Here is a 19,364-nt window from a genome sequence, read left to right as displayed (position 1 = left end):
ATACTATGCTCACAAATAGTAAGATATATTGTGAAGATGTGGATTCACACAAAATTGATCCACCGATTCAGTGCAATTCCAATTAATATCCGAACAGGATTTTTCATGAAATGTTATGATTCTAGAGTTAATATTGAAGAATAAGTGGCCAAAAATATCCAGAATGCCACTGCACTCCAGCCTGGCCAAGAAAGTGAGATCCTGTCTCTAAAAAAAACAGAAACAAAACAGAAACTCCCACACATTTGAACTGTGGGATACGGTATGACAGGCTGACGAAGAAAGGAGGACTTGTTCAATACCTAAAGCTAGGAAAAAATGATGATACACATGAAGAAAGATGGGGAAAAAAAATTTTTTGAGACAGGATCTGGCTCTGTAACCCAGGCTAGAGGGCAGTGGTGCAATCTCAGCTCACTGCAACTTCTACTTGGCTCCCAGGCTCAAGTCATCCTCCCACCTCAGCCTTACTAGCTGGGACCACAGGCACGTGCCACCATGCCCGGCTACTATTTGTATTTTTTGTAGAGATGGCGTCTCACTTTGTTGCCCAGGCTGGTCTCGAGCTCCTGAGCTCAAGCGATTCTCCTGCCAGCCTCCCAAAGTGCTGGGACTACAGGTGTGGGCCACCACACCGGCACATGAAGAAAGATGAAATCGAATCCCTGCTTCACATGATTTACATTTAAAAAAGAAAAAGGTCAATCACAGAAAAAGGTCAATTACATGCCAAAAACAAACCCTCGGCTAAGCACTACCTATCTAGGTAAATACAAAAACAAACCCTCGGCTAAGCACTACCTATCTAGGTAAATACATTTTGGACTGCAAGAGAAAGAAAAGTCTCTTAAAATACAAAAGGGGGCCAAGCGCAGTGCCTCACATCTGTAATCCCAGCACTTGAGAGGGCAAGGTGGGCGGATCACTTGAGACTAGCCTGGGCAACATAGAGAAACCCCGTCTCTGCAAAAAAATAGAAAAATTAGCCAGGTGTGGTGGTACATGCCTACTATGGTGGACCATCAGTAGTAGGTGGTCCCAGCTACTCGGGAAGCTGACCTAGGCAAGGGAGGTCGAGGCCGCAGTGAACCATGATTGCACCACTGCACTCCAGCCTGGGCAACAGAGACTCCGTCTCAAAAAAAAAAAAAGAAAAAAAAAATTTTTAAAAAGGGACCCAGGCGTGGCAGCACACACTTTCATTCCCAGCTACTTGAAAGGCTGAGGTGGGAAGACTGCTTGAGCCCAGGAGTTCAAGTCCAGCCTGGGTAACATAGCAAGACCCTGTCTCTAAAAATAATTAATTAATTAATTAATTAATTTTAGGAATACAAAAAGGACTGTCAAACTAGGAGAATATATTCATAATACACAGAAACAACAAAAAATTAAGAATATACAAAGAACTGCAAAATAATAAGCACAAAGCATGAAAAAATGGGCAAAGGACATCTATAGACATTTCACAGAAAAGCCAAGTACCACATTGGAGATGTTCAACATTAATAAGAAAAGAAGAAAAACCAAAAATAAGAAAAATACATTATATTTTGGGAGGAAAATGTTAGAATAAGATCTAGTATTTGATGGCACAACAAACATAATGTATTTAGATGTTCAACATTAATGAGAAAAATAAGACAAACCAAATAAGATGATAATGACATGCCGTTTTACACACATTCAATTGACTCAAACTCAAGGAAAGAGGATGTGGGCAGGATGTCTAAGATGGTTCAGCAGTTCCACTCCAGCCCAAGAGAAGAGACAACCACAGAAGTGTTCCTGGGCTGGCACAGTGGCTCATGCCTATAATCCCAGCACTTTGGGAGGCTGAGGTGTGAGGATCCCTTGAGGTCAAAAGCTTGAGACCAGCCTGGGCAACACAGTGAGACCTTGTTTCTACAAACACACACATATATTTTTTAAAAAATAGCCAGGCATGGTGGTATGCACCTGTAGGCCCAGCTACTCAGGAGGGTGAGGTGGGAAAATCGCTTGAGCCTGGGAAGTTGAAGCTGCAGTGAGCCAACGTTGCACCACTGCACTCCAGCCTGGGCTACAGGGCAAGACCCTGTCTCAAAAAAAAGAAAAATTCCTTTTTCTATGCAATTTTATAAAAAAACACTAAAAAAAAAAGATAATTGCAGATGATGATAAATAAACCAAGGTAAAGGGAGAGAAACATAAGAGAAGCTACCTTAGACACAAGAACCAGGGACAGTAATTATGAAGTCTGAAAAAGACCATTCTGGGCACTGGGTGCGGTGGCTCCCATTTCTAATCCCAGCATTTTGGGAGGCTGAGGCAGGTGGATCACTTGAGCTCAGGCGTTCGACACCAGACAGGCCACTATGGTGAAACCCCGTCTCCACTAAAAATACAACAATTAACCGGGTGTGGCAGCACAAGCCTGTAATGCCAGCTACTCAGGAGGCTGAGGCACAAGAATCACTTGAACCCAGGAGGCAGAGGCTGCAGTGAGACAAGATCACACCACGGCACTCCAGCCTGGGTGACAAAGCGAGACCAAATGGAGAAAAAGACCATTCTGGATAGAAAGAACCACGAGTGACAGAAGGAAGGAGAATTAAAGAAGCAGAAGGTAAAACGTGGCGCACAGGCACAATGAAGTAGTATTCAGCCATGAACAGAATGAGATCCTGTCATCCGCAACAAGGATGGAACTGGAGGTAACTGTGTTAAGTGAAATCACCAGGCACAGAAAGACAAACTTCACATGCTCTCATTTATTTGTGGGAGCTAAAAATTAAAATGACTGAACTGATGGAGATGATAGAGTAGAAGGACGTCTAGGGGCTATCACTTGTAGAAGCAGTATTAAACAAAAAAAAAAAGAGTAGAAGGATGGTTTCCAGAGGCTGGGAAGGGTAGTGGAGTGGAGGTGGGGAGTGGGAGTAGAAATGGTTAATGGGCACAAAAAATAGAGTAAGAACTAGTATTTGATAGCACAACAAAGTGACTAGAGTCAACAATGATTTATTGTACATCTTAAAATAACTAAAAGAGTAGAACTGCATGGTCTGTAAAACAGGATCAATGCTTGAGGTGACAGACACCCCAATTACGCTGGTGTGATTATTATGCACTGTATGCTTGTATCAAAACATCTCATGTACTCCATAAATAAATACACCTACTATGTACCCACAAAAATTGAAAATAAAAAATTTAAAAAAAAAAAAAAAAAGCAGCCAGGTGCACTGGCTCCCACCTACAATCCCAGCACCCTGGGAGGCTGACTTCCACTCAGACCACCACCCTCTCATCCTAACGACCGCGACAGCCTCTCACCTCACCTGCTGCACCCCTGCAGCCAACTCTCAACACTGCCACGATAACGACACTGTTAAAATAGAAGTCACATTCCGCCACTCCTCTGCTCAGAATCTCCCAGTGGTCCCTCTAGGAGAAGCCTATGAGACAATCACCCCTCTTCAGCTAAGCTGGCTGCCCCACGCCTCGCTCCTGCTGCTTCCTCAAGACTGCAGCCACATGCTCCCCACACCACTGCCCATGTGCCCTCCCTTGTCTACACCGGCCATGACACACAAGTTCCGTCTGTTTTGTTCACTGCTACACCCCCGAGACCATAGCATAGAGCCGGTACCTTGCACTTGCAGGATGAACAGACAAAAGTAAAAGGGTGGCCAGGCATTGTGGCTCACACCTGTAATCCCAGCACTTTGGGAGGCTGAGGCGGGCAAATCACTTAAGGCCAAGAGTTCAAGACCAGCCTGGCCAAAATGGTGAAACCCTGTCTCTACTAAAAATACAAAAATGACCCAGGCGTGATGGCACACACCTGTAATCCCAGGTACTCAGGAGGCTGAGGCAGGAGAATCATTTGAACCTGGGAGACAGAGGTTGCAGTGAGCCAAGATGGCACCATTGCACTCCAGCCTGGGGGAATAGCAAGACTCTGTCTCAAAAATAAAATTAAAATTAAAATTAAAAAAAAAAAGGAAGGGCATCCAGCTGTGGGTGAGAAGCAGGCAGAGGCCCAGCACGGCCCTTGGACACATGCCTCCTGCCTCCTGGGTGTACACATGTCCCCTGGACACATGCCCCTGCCTCCAGCCCACAGCGCAGGCCCAGCCTGGGCACAAGGCAATCAAGAAAGCGAAGCCCAGCATGAGCATTGTGCCTCTAGATAGATCTGCACAGGGCCAGGAGCCTGTGTTTATTAGGAAGACAATAGTTAACAGGAAACTTCGAAATCTAAGTGTCATCACTCTAACCCAAAATTTCCCATTTCCTTCCACTGTCTCTTCATAGCTATACATTTTTGTTTTTTGTTTTTGTTTTTGAGATGGAGTCTCGCTCTGTCGCCCAGGCTGGAGTGCAATGGTGCAAACTCAGCTCACTGCAACTTCCACCTCCCAGGTTCAAGTGATTCTCCTGCCTCAGCCTCCCGAGTAGCTGGGATTACACGCGCACGCCGCCATGCCCAGCTAATTTTTATAATTTTAGTAGAGATGAGGTCTCACCATGTTGGCCAGGCTGGTCTCTAACTCCTGACCTCAGGTGATCCGCCCACCTCGGCCTCTCAAAGTGCTGGGATTATAGGTGTGAGCCACTGCGCCCAGCCATATGTATACATTTTATATGGTTATGAGCTATATAAACAATTTTTCCCTTGAATATTCCAGCATGTCTTCATATTCTTCAGTTATCACATGAATGGCGGTGTATTTCATAAAGTAGATATATCATAAAGCATTAAAACATTTTTATATCACTGATAATCAGTGATCTTTCAGTTTATCATACTTTAAAACAGTGGTCCCCAACCTTTTTGGCACCAGGGACTCATTTCATGGAAGATGATGTTTCCACAGACAAAAGGTGAGGAGGGTAGTTCAGGAAGAAACTGTTCCACCTCAGATCTTCAGACTCTAGAGTCTCATAAGGAGCACGTGACCCAGATCACTCACATGCGCAGTTCACAACAGGGTTCTCGCTCCTATGAGAATCTAATCCCACTGCTGATCTGACAGAGGCGGAACTCAGGCAGGGATGCTCAACTCAAAGCCTGCCTGCCACTCAAGTCCTGCTGGGTGGCCCAGTATCTAATGGGCCACTGACCAGCACTCCACAGGCTGGAGGTTGGGGACCCCTGCATAAAAAACACTATTAGCATCTTCATGGAAATGATAATTATTGTGAACTCATTCATTCATTCTTCAACAGCACTGAGTGACACCTAATATATGCAACGTATTTTATTTTTCTCATTAAGGAAAACTCCATAGGTAAGATTCCTGGGTCCTTTCATGGGTAACAACAGTTCTGGTCTGCTGGACAGTAAGGAGGTCTCTTTTAAGCAGCCTCTACCAGTGAGGTTGCCAGTGTAGTGCTTGAAAATAGTTAACGGCCAGGCGCAGTGGCTCACGCCTATAATCCCAGCACTTTGGGAGGCTGAGGCGGGCAGACCACCTGAGGTCAGGAGTTCGAGACCAGCCTGGCCAAAAATGGTGAAATGCCGTCTCTACTAAAAATAAAAAAATACAAAAATTAGCCAAGCGTAGTGGCGTACACCTGTAGTCCCAGCTACTTGGGAGGCTGAGGCAGGAGACTCTCTTGAACCTGAGAGGAGGAAGTTGCAGTGAGCTGAGATCATGCCATTGCACTCCAGCCTGGGTGGCAAGAGCAAGACTCCATCTCGAGAAAAAAAAAAAAAAAGAAAGGAAAAAACAGTTAACCACCTGGTACCTTCCTGCTGCAGTCCCTGAATACCAAGGTCCTTGACACCACCTCTGCTGTCCACGCTGGCCTGTCTAAGCCATAAGCATCAGCATCCCAGCTTGGCTGCACCCCACCATCTGGCCCAAACTCTGACCACCCTGTGGGCTCAGAACCATGTGCACTGTTCACTTCCCTGTTCAGCTCTAACGTGCTTCTCCTGGTGTCTATCCAGATAATGCCACATTCTGGGGCATGGCAGGCCCAGCCTTTACTCAAGCCTTCAGGCATGTACTGCCTTCCCAGCCACCCTCTCCAGTCTGGCCCACCTCACTGGGCCCCAGCTGGCTTCTGTGCAGAAACTAACAGAATGACCTAAAATTCATATGGAAACCTAAGAGACCCAGAACAGCCAAAACAATCTGGAAAAACAAGAACGAACTTGGAGGACTCAGACCTCTCCATTTCAAAACTTACAACAAAGGTAAAGTCATCAAGACACAGTGGTACTGGCCTAAGGAACAACATCTGATCAATGGAAGAGAACTGAAAGAAACAGACTCATATATTTATGGTCAATTAATTTTTCTTCCTCTTTTTTTTGGGGGGGGGGTTAGGGGTGGGGGATGGGGTCTCGCTCTGTCACCCAGGCTGGAGTGCAGTGGTGTAAACTCAGCTCACGGCAACCTCCATCTCCCACATCCAAGTGATTCTTCTGCCTCAGCCTCTTGAATAGCTGGGACTACAGGCACCCACCACGACATCAGGCTAATTTTTGTATTTTTAGTAGAGATGGGGTTTCGCCACATTGGCCAAGCTGGTCTCGCACTCCTGACCTCAGCCTCCCAAAGTGCCGGGATGACAGGCGTGAGCCACCGCGCCCGGAGTGCCGGGATGACAGGCGTGAGCCACCGCGCCCGGGGTGCCGGGATGACAGGCGTGGGCCACCGCGCCCGGGGTGCCGGGATGACAGGCGTGGGCCACCGCGCCCGGGGTGCCGGGATGACAGGCGTGGGCCACCGCGCCCGGGGTGCCGGGATGACAGGCGTGGGCCACCGCGCCCGGGGTGCCGGGATGACAGGCGTGGGCCACCGCGCCCGGGGTGCCGGGATGACAGGCGTGGGCCACCGCGCCCGGGGTGCCGGGATGACAGGCGTGGGCCACCGCGCCCGGGGTGCCGGGATGACAGGCGTGGGCCACCGCGCCCGGGGTGCCGGGATGACAGGCGTGGGCCACCGCGCCCGGGGTGCCGGGATGACAGGCGTGGGCCACCGCGCCCGGGGTGCCGGGATGACAGGCGTGGGCCACCGCGCCCGGGGTGCCGGGATGACAGGCGTGGGCCACCGCGCCCGGGGTGCCGGGATGACAGGCGTGGGCCACCGCGCCCGGGGTGCCGGGATGACAGGCGTGGGCCACCGCGCCCGGGGTGCCGGGATGACAGGCGTGGGCCACCGCGCCCGGGGTGCCGGGATGACAGGCGTGGGCCACCGCGCCCGGGGTGCCGGGATGACAGGCGTGGGCCACCGCGCCCGGGGTGCCGGGATGACAGGCGTGGGCCACCGCGCCCGGGGTGCCGGGATGACAGGCGTGGGCCACCGCGCCCGGGGTGCCGGGATGACAGGCGTGGGCCACCGCGCCCGGGGTGCCGGGATGACAGGCGTGGGCCACCGCGCCCGGGGTGCCGGGATGACAGGCGTGGGCCACCGCGCCCGGGGTGCCGGGATGACAGGCGTGGGCCACCGCGCCCGGGGTGCCGGGATGACAGGCGTGGGCCACCGCGCCCGGGGTGCCGGGATGACAGGCGTGGGCCACCGCGCCCGGCCTATGGCCAATTAATTTTTCAGTGAAGCCATGAAGACCACTCAAGAAAAGGAGAATCTTCTCAGCAAATAGTGCTAGGACCACGGGAGAGCCACATGCGAAAGTGTGAAGATGGACCCCTGCTTCGTACCACATACAAAAAGCACAAGGAAGTGTTGCTCAGCAATGGGGATACCTTCTGAGAAATGCACCAAGAAGGAGAAGTTCCAGTACTGGCATTGTCTGACTTGTTGAAAATCACTTTGCTTATTTTATGCACCAGTAAAAACGAGAAAATCGGCCAGCAGCAGTGGCTCACGCCTGTAATCCCAGCACTTTGGGAGGCCGAGGCAGGCGGATCAAGGTTGGGAGTTCAAGACCAGCCTGGGCAACATGGAGAAACCCCACCTCCACTAAAAATACAAAATTAACTGGGCACGGTGGCACATGCCTGTCATCCCAGCACTTTGGGAGGCCGAGGCAGGCGGATCAAGGTCGGGAGTAAGAGACCAGCCTGGGCAACATGGAGAAACCCCATCTCTACTAAAAATACAAAATTAACTGGGCACAGTGGCACATGCCTGTCATCTCAGCAACTTGGGAGGCTGAGGCAGGAGAATCGCTTGAACCTGGGAGGCAGAGGTTGCAGTGAGCTGAGATCACACCACTGCACTCCAGCCTGGGCGACAAGAGCAAAACTCTGTCTCAAAAAAAAAAAAAAGAGAGAGAGAGAAAATCAAGCCCTTAGTCTTCCCGTATGCCAAGCACTGTCTTAGGTGCTTTATGCAACCATGCGTCACTTAACTATGAGGATATCTTCTGGGAAATTCAACGTGAAGCAACTTCACTGTTCTGTGAACATCACAGACTGTATCACACAAACCTAGATACCTACTACACACCGAGGCTACGGGGTAGAGCCTATTGCTCCTGGGCTACAAACCTATGCAGCATGTTACTGTGTTGAATACTGCAGGCGACAGGAATATAATGGTAAGTATTTGCATATATAAATATATCTAAGCATAGAAAAGGTACAATAAAAATACAGTATAAAAAATAAAAAAGGGACACCTGTATGGGACACTTACCATGAATGGAGCTTGCAGGGCTGGAACTGGAAGTTGCTCTGGGTGAGTGAGTAGTGAATGAATGTGAAGGCCTAGGACATTACTATACACTACTGTAGGCTTTATAAACACTGTACACGTAGGCCACACCATCTAAGGCCAGGCACGGTGACTCCCGCCTGTAATCCCAGCACTTTGGGAGGCCAAGGCGGATGGATCACCTGAGGTCAGGAGTTCAAGACCAGCCTGGCCAACATGGTGAAACCTTGTCTCTACTAAAAATACAGAAAAGTTAGCCAGGTGTGGTGGCAGGTGTCTGTAATCCCAGCTACTCAGGAGGCTGAGGCAGGAAAATCGCTTGAAGCTGGGAGGCGGAGGTTGCGGTGAGCCGAGATTGCACCACTGCACTCCAGCCTGGGGAACAAGAGCAAAACTCCATCTCAAAAAAAAAAATTTTAACTTCTTACACTTTTTTGTTAAAAACTAAGATACACTAGCCAGGCGCGGTGGCTCACGCCTGTAATCCCAACACTCTGGGAGGCCAAGGTGAGTGGATCACCTGAGATCAGGAGTTCAAGACCAGCCTAGCCAACACGGCAAAACCCCACCTCTACTAAAAATAAAAAAATTAGCTGGGCATGGTGGTGCACACCTGTAATCCCAGCTACTCAGGAGCTGAGGCAGGAGAATTGCTCCAACCCAGGAGGCAGAGGTTGCAGTGAGCCAAGATCACGCCACTGCACTCCAGCCTGGGCAACAGAGTGAGACTCCGTCTCAAAAAATAAAAATAAAAATAAATAAAACTAAGACACACTGGCCAAGCACTGTGGCTCACGCCTGTAATCCCAGCCCTTTGGGAGGCCAAGGCAGGAGGATGACTTCAGCCTGGCTTGGGCAACATAGGAAGACCTCATCTCTACAAAAAAAAAAAAAAATTAACTAAAACACAAACACACACATTAACCGAGGCCCACACAGAGTCAGAATCACCCGTATCATTGTCTTCCACCTCCACTTCTTGTCCCCTAGAAGATCTTCAGAGGCACTAACATGCATGGAGCCGTCATCTCCTATGGTAATAGTGTCTTCTAGACGCCTCCTGAAGGGCCTGCCTGAGACTGTTTTACAGTTAACTTTTTTTTAAATAAGTACGAGTACACTCTACAATAAAGGTAAAAAAGTATAGTACAGAAGAGTAATGACATACACCAGTAACATAGGAGTTTATTATCATTATCAAGCATTAGGTACTGCACATAACTGTATGTGCTAAACTTTTATACAACTGATAGCAGAGTAGGTTTGTTTACCTGAGCAGGACACATAACGCCTATTGCTAGAGTTTTAGGATGTCCTGGGCAACAGGAATTTTAGGGTATCCTGGGCAACAGGAACTCTTCGGCTCCACTACAATCTTTTTTTTTTCTCTTCTTGAGACGGCGTCTCGCTGTCACTCAGGCTGGAGTGCAGTGACACAATCTCGGCTCACTGCAACTTCCACTTCCCAGGTTCAAGCATTTCTCCTGCCTCAGCCTCCCAAGTAGCTGGGATTACAAGTATGTGCCAACAGGCCCAGCTAATTTTTTGTATTTTTATTTTTGGTAGAGTCAGAGTTTCACCATGTTAGCCAGGCTGGTCTCAAATTCCTGACCTCAAGTGATCCGCCTGCCTCGGCCTCCCTCCCACAGCGATGGGATTACAAGCGTGAGCCACCGCACCTGGCCAGCTCCATTATAATCTTACTGGACCATCATCTTATGTGTTGTCCATCACTGACAGAGACATCATTATGTGGCCTGTGACTATAATTCAAAATAGATCAAAGATCTAATTAAAAGAGCTAAAACTGTAAAACTCATAGAAGAAAACATAGGCACAAATCTTCATAACCTTGAATTTCAAAAGTGTTTCTAAAATAGGACACAAAAGACACAAGCAACAAAGAAAAAAGGGATAAATTAGACTTTATCAAAATTAAAAATGTTTGTGCTTCAAAGAATACTATCAAGAAAGTGAAAACACAACCCACAAAATGGGAAAAAATATTTACAAGTCCTATATCTGTCTGGGTGTGGTGGCTCACCACCTGTAATCCCAGCACTTTGGGAGGGTTCCAGTTTTTCCATATCATGGTCAACACTGGTTATTGTTTTGTTTTGTTTTGTTTGAGACAGGGTCTCACTCTGTCACCTACCCAGGCTGGAGTGCAGTGGTGCAATCACAGCTCACCGCAGCCTCGAACTCCCAGGCTCGTGATCCTCCCACCTCAGCCTCCTGAGTAGCTGGAACCACGGGTGTGCACACATTCATATTCATATGGCAGTGGGAAGATCGCTTGAGCCCAGGAGTTCAACCAGCCTGATCAACACAGTCTGCACAAAAAATTAAAAGACAAAAAATTAGCCAGGTGTGGTGACATGTGCCTGTGGCCCTGGCTACTTGGGGGGCTGAATTGGGAGGATCACTTGGGTCCAGGAGGTCGAGGGTGCAGTGAGCTGTGATCATCCCACTGCACTCCAACATAGGCAACAGAGTGCAACTGTCTCAAAAAAAAAAAAAAAGCGGGGGGTCCTATCTCTGATAAGGGACTTACCTCTATAATATATAAAGAACATCTGTAACTCATTAATAAAAAGACAACCCAATTTAAAATGGGCAAAGGATCTAAACAGGCATTTCTACAAAGAAGATATACAAATGGCCAATAAGAACATGAAAAGACGTTCAACATCATTAGTCATCAGCAACATGCAAATCAAAACCACAATGAGATACTAGTTCACACTCCCTAGTTTGGCTATAATTTTAAAAATGAACAACAGCTGGGCAAGGTGCACCTGTAATTACACATCTGTAATCCCAGCACTTTGGGAGGCCAAGGTGAGCAGATCGCTTGAACCCAGGAGTTTGAGAATAGCCTGGGCAACATGGTGAAACCCCATTCTAAAAAAAATGTTTAAATTAGCTGGCATTGTGGCCCACACCTGTGTAATTCTAACTATTAAGGAGGCTAAGGCGGGAGGATCACTTGAGCCCGGGAGTTTGAGGCTGCAGTGAGCTGTGACTGCACCACTGCACTCCAGCCTGGGTGACAGGGTGAGACCCTGTCTCAAAAAAAATAAAAAATAACAAGTATTGGCGACGATATAAAAACTGGAACCCTCATTCACTGCTGGCAGGAATGTTAGATGGCACAGCCACCATAAAGACACAGTTCCTCAAAGGTTGTCCCACAGTGAGACCACTGTAGCTTGACATGCAATTGTAAGAAGTAACACAGGGATTCCGTGTACACTTTGCCCACTGCATGAGTCTCCTGCAGTTACCTTAACAAAGTATCATAAATTGGTTAACTTAAAACAACTGAAATTTATTTTTATCTTTTCACGGTTCTGGAGGCCAGGAGTCTGAAATCCGGCTGCTGGCAGGGTGACCCCTCTAAAGGCTCCAGGAAAGAGCACTTCCTTGCCTCTTCCAGCTCCAGTGGTGGAGGCAATCTTCTCGCTCCCTGGTTCGCAACACTTGGCTCCCACCTCTGCCTCCGCTGCCGTGGCTTCTTCCCTGAGTCTGTGTCCTCTTCTCTTATTTTATGGACACCAGTCACTAAATCTAGGGCCCACCCTAAATCTATGATGACTTCATCTCAAGATCCTTAATTAATTACATCTGCGAAGATCCTACGTCCAAATTAGGCCCCATTCTCAAGTCATGGGTGGATCTGAATTTGGGAGGACATTTTTGTTTGTTTGTTTGTTTGAGATGGAGTCTCGCTCTGTTGCCCAGGCTGGAGTGAAATGGCACGATCTCAGCTCACTGCCACCTCCGCCTCCCAGGTTCAAGCAATTCTCCTGCCTCGGCCTCCGCAGTATCTGGGATTACAGGCGCCCATCACCACGCCCAACTAATTTTTATATTTTTAGTAGAGACAGGGTTTCACCATGTTGACCAGGCTGGTCTCTTTGGCCAGGCTGGTCTCAAACTCCTGACCTCATGGTCCGCCCGCCTTGGCCTCGCAAAGTGCTGGGATTACAGGCGTGAGCCACGGCGCCCAGCCGGGAGAACACTATTTCTGAAGTCACGGGTGGATCTGAATTTGGGAGGACACTATTTCTGAAGTCACAGGGGAATGTGAATTTGGGAAGACACTACTCAACCCACTGATGCCCAGTTTCCCCAGTGATGAAGCTCAAGCACAACACAACAACCAGGATCAGTCTCTGGCTTTTTGGGTGGAAAATGGATAAGATGGTACAGCTCATAAGCAGAAAAACTAGGAAGACCAGCTAAAGGATGAGTGCTATAATCCAAGCAGGGCACTGTGGTGGCTTGGGCCCAACAGTGATGCCATTAGAGGGAGAGTAGTCAGAGAAACGGGATGTGCTCTGAGGATGAGGCTGACGGGATCTTCTGATGAACCAGCTGAATTTGAGAGGGGAAGGCAGGACTAAGAATGATTCCTTGTTGGGATTTTTACAGACATAAAGGATAAGTTTTTACATTAACTTGGGAGAACTAACATGTTTATGATGTCCAAGAACAACAAATGTATTTCCAGAGTTAAAGTCTTCTGTTCCAAGTGCTTGAATGCCCTGGCTAGAGTGCAGTGTTGTGATCACAGTTCACTGCAACCTCGACCTCTTGATGACACTCCCGCCTCAGCCTCCCAAGTAGCTGGGACCACAGGCATGAGGCACCACGCCTACCTATTTTTTTTTTTTTTTTTGGAGAGAAGGAGTCTCTCTATGTTGCCCAGGCTGGTCTGAAACTTCTGGGCCCAAGCAGTCCTCCCGCCTCAGCCTCCCAAAGTACTGGGATTACAGGCGTGAACCACCACAACCCAGCTGGCTACTGACTTAATGTATCAATTTTATATCCAGTTCCTTTACTGAATTTCACTGTCTGTGTTTTAACATTGACTCTCTTGGGTTTTCCAGGTATAGTTCATTTCATCTAGGTGTTCAGATTTAATTGCTGAAGATTATACGATATGGTCTCTTATGATTTTGCTGTCCCAAACAGAATATTGCTTGAAGGGCTCTCACTGGCCATATTGGAATAATTTGAGTTTCAAAAGGACAAATGGTGAAAATAGATTTTAACACATTTAATAAGTACAAATTCATTACCGCAGGAGCCATTCTATAGTAATACCAAAAAAATATGAAAGGGGAAAGAAAGCTCTTCTTTGAGAAAAGTGTCAACGAACAAATGGGGAAGGAAGGGCAGAGTGGTTTCCTAGCATACAGTCAATGCAAAGAGTACGAATGCTCTAAAGAAAAAGAAAGCAGGAGGGAGCGATAGAAAAGTGTCCACAGATGCGGCCGGGCGCGGTGGCTCACACCTGTAATCCCAGCACCTTGGGAGGCTGAGGTGGGTGGATTGCCTGAGCTCAGGAGATGGAGACCAGCCTGGGCAACACGGTGAAACCCCGTCTCTACTAAAAATACAACAAAATTAGCTGGGCATGGTGGCGCATGCATGTAATCCCAGCTACTCGGAAGGCTGAGACAGGAGAATCACTGGAACCTGGGAGGCGGAGGTTTCAGTAAGCCGAGATCACACCACTGCACTCCAGCCTGGGTGACAAAGCGAGACTCCATCTCAAAAAAAAAAAAAAAAAAGAGTGTCCACAGATGGTACATGAGGTGGCCTCTTCCAGGTGAACAGACCTGAATGAAGAGAAGGTGTAAGCTACCGGATCACTAGGCAGGGCCTCTAGGGGGAGGAGCAGAGAGCGCAAGGCCACAGTCATCTGACAACAGCCAGGGGGCCCTGTTACCTGGAGCACAGCAAGCCAGGAAAAAGTGACCGGAAAGAAGTTCAGAGGCAGGCAAGGGCCGGGCTCTGAGCAGAGCCCAGAAGCCACAGGAAGTCTGCATGCAGAGCAGCAACGCCTGGCAAAGACTGCTGCCCCTGAGCAGAGAGCACAAGGGTCACCAAAAAGCAGGGCGAAGAAGCTGGGACCCCATCACAGCCACGGAGTGCAGAAGGTGTGTCATAAAGGTAGAGCCGACAGCGTCTCCTGGGAAATGCCGTTCTACAGATGGTGTCTAGCGCTGCGGGGTGAGAGGCAGACCAACAGAGCTGCGTTTCATGCTGGGCAGAAGGTGCCTATCAGTTTTCCATGGAGTCAACTTGGAGCCACAGCAAAGAGGTTAGCCTGGGGCACGAGGCTGGGGTCAACAGAGGACTGGATGGCTCAGGGAATAAGGACACACACAACACGATGACCAAACTGTGCCTTGGGGCACATCAATATTTAGAAGTCAGGCTTAAGAGGTGAGTCCTCCAAACAGGACTGGGAAGAAAGAGGCGGCACAAAACCAGAAGAGTGGGGTGTTCTAGAAGCCAAACGAAGACAACTAATCTCAGTTTTTTTTCTTGAATTATGATAACAAATGCTGGTGAAAGGACCAGTAAGATGAAGGCTGAGAACTAACCAATGACAATGTCTAGGTCAATGGTGACCATAACCAAAAGGGCATCTGAGGAGCGGTGGAGACCAAAGCCTGCTGCAGCGGGCTCAGCCACGTGGGGACTGGAAACAGCACAGGGAGAAGGAAACCTGAGTGACTGGAATTTAAGGTATAGAAAGGTAAGGAAGAAGCTGAACATAAATAGCCGTGTTTTCAAAAACAGTAGGAGATAATGTTAAAGCTGAAAATCAGTTAAGACATCCAACGTTAGAAGATTTGCAGCAGTGACGGGATCAAACCCAGCCTCCAATTCGGCCAGAGCTCATGACAACACACGTGCCTTGCGAGATGTGAAAACAACCGAACTGCGCCACACCTCCCCCAGGCCACCCCAGCCCACACGCACGTGGGCCTCCCCCAGGCTCCAGGGTTGGGCAGCGAAGGCTGCTTTCCACCTGCTGACTAGCTCCTCTGTCCCACAAAACGGGAGCGCTCCTCAAGGCTCCCATTCAGTCCTCTTACTTTCCAGCCCATTTTCCAGAGAATGAATCCCTCGTCCTCTCCCCTTGGTCACAGGATTCTTGCCCTAGATGGCCCGCAGCACAAACTTCAAATGTTCCTCAGGCCAGGTACCACTGTCCCATAGAAAGATAGGAAATGCCACAGACATTTTAAATTTCTAGCATCTACATTTAAAAAGCAAAAATAGGCCAGGCACAGTGGCTCATCACACCTGTAATCCCAACAACTTTGGGAGGCCGAGGCAGGCGGATCACCTGAGGCCAGGAGATCAAGACCAGCCTGGCCAACATGGAGAAATCCCATCTCTATTTAAAATACAAAAAGTTAGCTGGGTGTGGTGGTGGGCACCTGTAATCCCAGCTACACGGGAGGCTGAGACAGGAGAACTGCTTGAACCCGGGAGACAGAGGCTGCAGTGAGCTGAGATCATGCCATTGCACTCCAGCCTGGGCAACAGAGCAAGACTCTGTCTCAAAAAAAAAAAAAGTAAAAATAGAAGTAACTAATTTTAACAAATTGCCTTTAACTCGGTATAGATCCAAAACATTATCAACATGTAACCAATATAAAATAATTAGTACCAAAAAAGAGTGTGAACTATCCTACTAAGCCTCTGAAATCTAGTGTGCATTTCACATAGCACATCTCAGTTCAATATGGCCATGTTTCAAGGGTCTGAGGCCCACGTGGGGCTGCAGCCACCTTTCTGGAGATCACAGCCACCTCTCCACGCAGCGCTGCAAGCGCAAAAGCCAACCCTTCTCTAAGATTCCATTTGGAATCGAGTGAAAAAGACACTTGTGTATCAGTCTGCAGCAGAGATGGAAACACAGACAGCTTTCCTTTAACCACCTACACGGGGCCCTCTTCGCTGCTTCTATCACACCCTGTTTATCTTAATAGCAATTACCAAAGTGTGTAATTGTTTGTCTTTCTCAAAACTAGGACACAAGGGCTTCTGTAAGTACGAGGCAGACACCGTGTGCACCCTCACGTGGCTCCCAGTGCAGAAGCCGGCACACGAAGGCAGTAAGAACTTGTTACAAAAATCAACAAATTAAGGAACACATGAATGGATAAATGGTTCCTGTCTACCCTGAAAAGTCAGTTAATTCCAAAAATATTCACCCTGGGCCACAAAAACATATGTAAATAAATAAAGGCGCAAGCCAATTCCGGCCCTTTCTCCTTTTGTATCAGGTTACACAATCTATCAAGGCCCTGAAGTGTGCCAGGCAACATTCAGCGGGTTGGGGAACTAATAAAGCTAAATAAGCAGGCCGTGGTGGCTCACGCCTGTAATCCCAGCACTTTGGGAGGCCGAGGCAGGCGGATCATTTGAGGCCAGGAGCTCGAGAACAGCCTGGCCAACATGGCGAAACCCCGTCTCTACTAAAAATACAAAAATTAGCCGGGCGTGGTGACACCCACTTGTAATCCCAGCTTCTTGGGAGGCTGAGGCAGGAGGATCACTTGAACCTGGGAGGTGGAGACTGCAGTGAGCCGAGATCGCACTACTGCACTCCAGCCTGGGCAACAGAGGGAGACTGTCTCTTAAAAAATAATAATAATAAATAAATAAATAAATAAATAAATAAATAAATAGAGCCCTAACCTCAAAGAGTTTACAATCTAGCAATTGAGACAACCAAAAGACCAATAATTAAAACACAAAATAAATGTTACATCAAAAGACAAGGTGCTTTGGAAACAATGACTAGATCTCAATCAGGGGCCAGCAAACTACAGACTGCCACCTGTTTCTGTACAAACTGAAAGCTAAGCATGATTTTTAGACTTTTAGATACACAACTCATAAAAAGTATGTGAACGTTTTTGGCCGGGCGTGGTGGCTCACGCCTGTAATCCCAGCACTTTGGGAGGCCGAGGCGGGTGGATCACGAGGTCAGGAGTTCGAGACCAGCCTGGCCAATACAGCGAAACCCCGTCTCTATTAAAAATACAAAAATTAGCTGGGCGTGGTGGCATGTGCCTGTAATCCTCCCAGCTGCTCGGGAGGCTGAGGAAGGAGAATTGCTTGAACCCGGGAGGCAGAGGTTGCAGTGAGCCAAAATTACGCCACTGCACTCCAGCCTGGGTAACCAAATGAGACTCCGTCTCAAAAAAAAAGTATGTGACTGTTTCAAGAGTGATATGAAACTCAAATTCCAGTTTCCAAACACTTCCAGTTTTACCAGCACACAGCCACCCCCACTTGTTTACGTATTGCCTGTGGCTGCTTTCCTGCCATAAGAAAGCTGAGCAGCTTCCCAGAGACCACATATGGGCCTCTCGGTGGGCCACAGTGCTGCTCCGCAATGCTCAGCGGGATCAGACGTGCCGAGTGCCACCTGGTCACCGTACTGCTACTGCCACTTACCAAGACAGCTCACACCCATCGTCAAAACAAGAAGGGAGGAGCGGCCCTCAAGTGCTGTCCCTTTAATCCACACTGCAACTGCAACTGTATGGCAAAGCTGTTTACCACGCAATGACACGTCGGACAGGGGTGAGAAGACAACGCACGCTGCAGATGAAGTACTCATCACAAAGTTCCCAACTCTCTGGAAGTCAGCAGTCAAGTCAAAAAAATTAAGAAGCTCAACAAATCCAAATAAGAAAAACGCAAAGAGTTCCACACCTACACACATCACCATCAGGCTGAAACCACAGATAGAGACTCTCAAAAGCAGCGATAGAGGAGCAACGTGTCATGAACGAGGGTCCTGAGAGACGAGCAACGGTTCCTCATCAGCAACCACGGAGCGCAGCCAGACAATACCCTCTGAGTATCAAAAAACCTTTATACGGCTGGGCATGGTGGCTCACGCCTGTAATCCCAGCACTTTGGGAGGCCGAGGTGGGCGGATCACGAGGTCAGGAGATCCAGACCATCTTGGCTAACACGGTGAAACCCCGTCTCTACTAAAAATACAAAAAATTAGCCGGGCGTGATGGCAGGTGCCTGTAGTCCTGTAGTCCCAGCTACTCGGGAGGCTGAGACAGGAGGATGGCGTGAACCCGGGAGGCGGAGCATGCAGTGAGCCGAGATGGTGCCACTGCACTCCAGCCTGGGCGAGAGGGTGAGACTCTGTCTCAAAAAAAAAAAAAAAAAAAAACCTTTATACACAAAACTACCTTCATAAAGGAAAAATAAAACATTCCAAGATAAAAGTAGAGAGTTCGTCACTGAAAGACCTAAGAGACCTTCAGGATAAATGAAAGGACACTAGACAGTAACTCAAGCCCACATGAATAGAGAGCACCAAGGCCAGGCACGGTGGCTCATGCCTGTAACCCCAACACCTTGGAAGACTCAAGTAGGAGGGATCTTCTAAGACCAGGAGTTGGAGACCAGCCTGGGCAACACAGTGAGACCCCATCTCTACAAAAAAATATTAAAAATCAGCAGGGAATAGTGGCAAGCACCCATAGTCCCAACTACTTGGGAGGCTGAGGCAGGAGGATCTCTTTAGCCCAGGAGGTCAAGGCTGCAGTGCTATGATTGTGCCACTATACTCCCACCTGGGAGACAGAGCGAGACCCTGTGGGGAGGGGAGGGGAGGGGAGGGGAGGGGAGGGGAGGGGAGGGGAGGGGAGGGGAATGGAATCAAAAGCGCCAGTAAAAGCAGCTACACAGGTAAAGTATAAAAGCAGCTACAGAAGACAGTATAAATGTATTTTTTATTTATAATGTTTTTTCTCCTATATGATTTGAAAGACAATTGCGTAAAGCAGTAACTATAAATCTGCGTAGATGGGCACACAGTGTAATGTAATTTGTATGACAATAACAGTACAAGAAGGGCAAAAGAAATTAAGCTATGCCCAAATAAATATTTCACATACT

General features: G+C 48.3%; 1 protein-coding gene and 1 long non-coding RNA gene across 21 annotated transcripts in view; one reads left to right on the top strand and one right to left on the bottom strand.

The window, feature by feature from the left end:
- EHMT1 (euchromatic histone lysine methyltransferase 1) overlaps window positions 1-19,364 on the bottom strand; it is a 229,824-nt gene that overhangs the window by 186,804 nt on the left and 23,656 nt on the right. For 8 of the 20 annotated variants that reach the window (XM_054521319.2, XM_054521326.2, XM_054521322.2 and 5 more), the window contains exon 1: window positions 8,598-9,487. The exons of the other annotated variants lie outside the window; for them this stretch is intronic. In XM_054521319.2, coding sequence (XP_054377294.1) covers window positions 8,598-8,729 — 132 coding nt within the window. In that variant the 5' untranslated portion in view covers window positions 8,730-9,487. Of the gene's footprint in view, window positions 1-8,597; window positions 9,488-19,364 lie in introns of those variants that run through there. 20 annotated transcript variants of the gene reach the window in all.
- Window positions 14,607-16,635, top strand: LOC129048113 (uncharacterized). The gene is made up of 3 exons (XR_008510174.2): window positions 14,607-14,730; window positions 15,033-15,171; window positions 16,460-16,635. It is a non-coding gene; the product is annotated as an uncharacterized LOC129048113 (long non-coding RNA).

Source organism: Pongo abelii, chromosome 13, assembly GCF_028885655.2.
Source record: "Pongo abelii isolate AG06213 chromosome 13, NHGRI_mPonAbe1-v2.0_pri, whole genome shotgun sequence".
NCBI classification, from domain to species: domain Eukaryota; kingdom Metazoa; phylum Chordata; class Mammalia; order Primates; family Hominidae; genus Pongo; species Pongo abelii.
This window is presented reverse-complemented; position numbering and strand designations above follow the sequence as displayed.